Source organism: Aplysia californica, unplaced genomic scaffold, assembly GCF_000002075.1.
Source record: "Aplysia californica isolate F4 #8 unplaced genomic scaffold, AplCal3.0 scaffold00658, whole genome shotgun sequence".
Lineage (NCBI taxonomy): Eukaryota > Metazoa > Mollusca > Gastropoda > Aplysiida > Aplysiidae > Aplysia > Aplysia californica.
In genome coordinates, this window is record NW_004797928.1 from 36,383 (window position 1) to 40,673 (window position 4,291).

Consider the following 4,291-nt stretch of genomic DNA (forward strand, 5'->3'; position numbering starts at 1 on the left):
GGGGCTGAGAAAGTGACATAAAAGAGACAGAATGAAAGAAATAGAATTTTTTTTCTAAAATAAAGTATGAAAGAGACCAAACAAAGGGGACAAAATAGAACTGATATGGAAAGAAAAAGAGAGGAGATGGGTAGACAGACAGACAGACAGACAGGCAGACAGACAGACAGACAGACAGACAGACAGACAGACAGATCGATCGATAGATTGACAGACAGAAAGATAGATAGATAGATAGATAGATAGATAGATAGATAGATAGATAGATAGATAGATAGATAGATAGATAGATAGATAGGAAGAAAGAGATGGTGTGGAATCGAGATAGAAGAGAGAAAGAAAGAGCATTTTTGCAAATGTTGATACAAATACCAGCTTATTTGAATTGCTGCCATTCCACATTTTGCCGTATTCAGACCAATCAATGTTGTCCGTTCATGTTACTCTTTGTTGACCCCTGACTCTCCGGCTTCACATCCTTCCTTCGAGCACCTCTTCCACAATGGTCTGATGGCGTTACAGAACTGGGTTACAAATTTTTAAACAAACTTATAGTGCCAGAATGGAAGTTGATCCGATAATTGAAGACCGGAGAACAACACCAAGGTTAAGTCACATTTTCCTAAAAATAGAGCTCTGGATATCATTTGAAAACGGAGGCAAAGGGGTATCTATTAATATTAATAGTACTGACGAGGCGCTATTCCCTTCCTACTCCCAGTTATTCTTTTTCAAAGATGCGAAGCCTAAATACAACAACAAGGTCAAGGCCAGAAGAAAAAAAACATATTTAAGCCCTTTAATCGGAACTCACTTGTATTTATTTCATGGAATCAGGTTTTTGCTCGGTTTCTCGTAATCATCTAAATTTGTCTGTTACAGATACAACTAAAAATGAATGTTTATCCTCTATTCGAAACTCACTTGTACTTATTTCACAAATGAGGTTTTTTGTTCATTGTCTCGAAATGTAATAATCTTGGTGTTGTTGTCAGGTCTTCAAGGGATCATTAAAGGTGAGTGTCCTTTTTTCTCCCAACAGACGGACTGCGACGTGGAGTGGAAGTTCGCTCGCACAAAGCTTTGGCTCAACTACATGGACGACGGCAGTACACTACCTGTGCCGTTCAACATGATCCCTACACCCAAGTCCTTTTTGTACGGCTGGACGGCGGTCAAAGACGCCCTGGGCCCCGGGAACAATGTGGTAGATTACAGTAAACACAAGCGACAGACGTTTCTCAAGGTGATGGTCAACTTTTCTGTAAGAAAGAGAGAGAGAGAGAGAGAGAGAGAGAGAGAGAGAGAGAGAGAGAGAGAGAGATAAGCCCACGTTTGTTGTTAATGGTGTAGGTTACAGGGCCGCTATCGTGGTTACATTGTTATCATCTCCCATCTAACAACGAGCGACTGTTTGTAAATTCCACTCGGAGTTTCTTTTGGACTTTGGATCTTTGCCTTAGAGGTGGGCAAAATCCGGATAATCTATAAGGATAACCGGATAATTCTCAATGAAACATTATCCGAATTCAGACTCTTAACTCTCTTTCCTGACCCGTTTGCCGAAGTGGGTGCACTCATTTTTTGAAGTGATGCTAACCCGTTTGTCGAAGTGGTTCTAACCCGTTTGTCGAAGTGGTTCTAACCCTTTTGCCGAAGCGGTTCATGTCATATTATTTGCCGAAGAGGTGCACTAACTTATTATCCGGATTTTGCTAAAGCGACTCATTGCCCAGCCCTACTTTGCCGTAGAACCATTCTCTGGGCCTTCTGTCATCTTTATCACAACAATACAACACCCTCAAAAACAAACAAACAGGCATAAAAATGAACAAATAAACAAACAAGACGAAAAATAGAACACCCGAAACAATGAAATGTTTGTGAATTTATAGTGTATGGGTTAACTCTATTTGCTTATATAAAAGATCGGCGGTACCTCCGAATTTAGCGTCCGTCTCCGATCGGGTCCTTAATTTTAAGGTATTCTTTTGGTCTATTTAGACGCAGATTGATAATAGATTGAAAGAAAAATAGGTAGATGGGAAGTTAGATGGTTAAGTGGGTTGGTATAAAGGTAGGTAGGGAGGTAGGTTGGTAGAGCAGTAGGTTGAGAAGTAGGAAGTTAGGCAGGTTGGTAGGCAGGTAGAGAAGTAGTCAGAGAGGTAGGTAGAAGGATAGGTAGGCAGGCAGGTAGGTAGGCAGGCAGAGAGGTAGTCAGAGAGGTAAGTAGAAAGATAGGTAGGCAGGTAGGTAGGTAAGTAGAGAGGTAGGTGGGTAGGTAGGTGGGAAGAGGAATAAGTAGGTAGAGAGTCAGGCAGACTGTTAAGCTAAGAGATAGATAGATAGATAGATAGATAGATAGATAGATAGATAGATAGATAGATAGATAGTCAGGGACAGAGACTGAGAGGTGTAGCAAAAGGCAATCAGTTATGAAGTCAGAGGCATCGACACAGACATACTACACTATAACACACAGAGTAATTAAGGCACACAGCAAAGGAGGCCGAGGAGGTTCAGATGGAAGGTGATCCTTGAAAAGTATATTTCCCTCACAACAAAGCCCCTGTTGGCCTTCCGCTACAATAAACAACAGATCAGGTTTTGGCCACGTTCCGTCCTCTCAGAGCTCTGTGTATTGTTCCTTGTAGTATCTTCTCTTCTATTCTACCGTTTGAAATGGAAAAAAAACCTAGCATCTGACAAAATCAGATATTATCATAAATTGGGAAAAACAGACAACTACTGCCTAAATTGTTACTCTCATTCCTTACTTACTTTTTACTTTTTTCCGGCCTATCTTACCTTGTGGTGCTGAGACAGGAGAGGAGCAAACGTCTTGTTCTTGCTTGTTGAACCTCATGTTTTTGACTAATGTTTCTCTGACCACCTCTATCCGTCTTTTCCCTTCCTCTGTTGTCGTCTGGCTTCTGGTTGTTTGCTCTGGTGGTAGTCTTGGCAGTACCTAAACTACTTAATACAATGCACATTGTTTATCTGTGTGTTGTAAGCAGGGAGTTAGTACAACTGGCTCTCTGATTGTCTCATTTCTCACCCTGTCTCTTCTTTAAATGTTCAGGGTTTTTTTCAGAGGCCCAATAACATCGGTTCCAAACTAAGATGGACAGATCGCTACCTTAGAATTACAAAGCTCTATCTGACATTTTGGACCTTTTTGAGTTACTTATACGACCATGAGGTCAGAAACCAAATGTCATATCTGCTCTATCAGCACCGTAAGATTATTCGGAGTCGTTGTCAAGATATTCAAAGAATTGCAATATGAAAAAGCTTGACATCTTGTGAAATTCAAAATTGTTAACATCAAATTTCTAAAAAGTAGGTACTGAGCAGATAGAACTTTATAATTCTGATGATCTCGAGGTATCGAAATGTTGACATTTTCACGTAAAATTAAATCAAATTTTATTTCAATTTAAGCTTTTCTACAGATTTGCATATACTATGTTTTTCCATTCAAAAGTCTGTAGTAATTCTCTACCCCCGCAGAGCCGGGTATCCCAAGCACCCATGGGGCCCGTCACCACCCGAATCAGACCGCGAAAGATACTGTATCCGCTTACACCTAGGCGCGTAAAAGACGCGGTAAGAGACGAGAGCTACCCGCATTTCCCTCCCTGTTGTGACTTGTCAACGTCTTCAGGTGTTAACCCTTACATTCCCGCTTGCTTCGCCGTGTGTTATGATAGGGTTACGGTTTTGTTTTGCTTTCTTGCGGAAACTAGAGGGTTTTTGTTTGCGCGAAGTAAGCGGGGTTTTGTTTTGTTTTGTTTTGTTCTTTTCTTTTCAGAAGGGTTTGTTGCGTGTGTTTTTTGTGTGGCTTTAAGTCTTTGAACTGACAGGTTCGGTATCTTGCAAAGAGCCAAAGCTTATACATGTTGACAAAAAGAAGATCATATTATATTTGTATTATGTATTTTACAGCAATTAGAAAAAAAAAGGGGAAAAAAATAAGATATGCAACAACAGGAACCAAAACAACCAGCGCAAGAACAACAGCAGCTGTATGATCAGCAACAGTAGCAACAACAACAACAACAACAACAACAACAACAACAACAACAACAACAACAACAATTTCCACAAACAACAAAGACAGCAAACAACAACACTGAGAGGCGCACTTTCCTGTTTCTGAAAAGAAATCATGTCTAAACCTGATCTGGAAAAAACATTTTCCTCTGGGCTTGTTGTATAAACGTTTAAGAGCACGATGACAGACGTTGTTGAAAACAATTCATTGAAGATCAGTCTGAGGGTGGAAAAG

General features: G+C 40.4%; 1 protein-coding gene across 1 annotated transcript in view; it reads left to right on the forward strand.

Annotated features, from left to right (window-relative positions):
- LOC101855595 overlaps window positions 1-4,291 on the forward strand; it is a gene marked incomplete at its 5' end in the record, with an annotated part of 44,985 nt that overhangs the window by 32,252 nt on the left and 8,442 nt on the right. Inside the window, one exon of the mRNA XM_013087912.2 lies at window positions 1,043-1,264. Within this exon, the coding sequence (XP_012943366.1) occupies window positions 1,043-1,264 (222 nt within the window). The remainder of the gene's footprint in view (window positions 1-1,042; window positions 1,265-4,291) is intronic.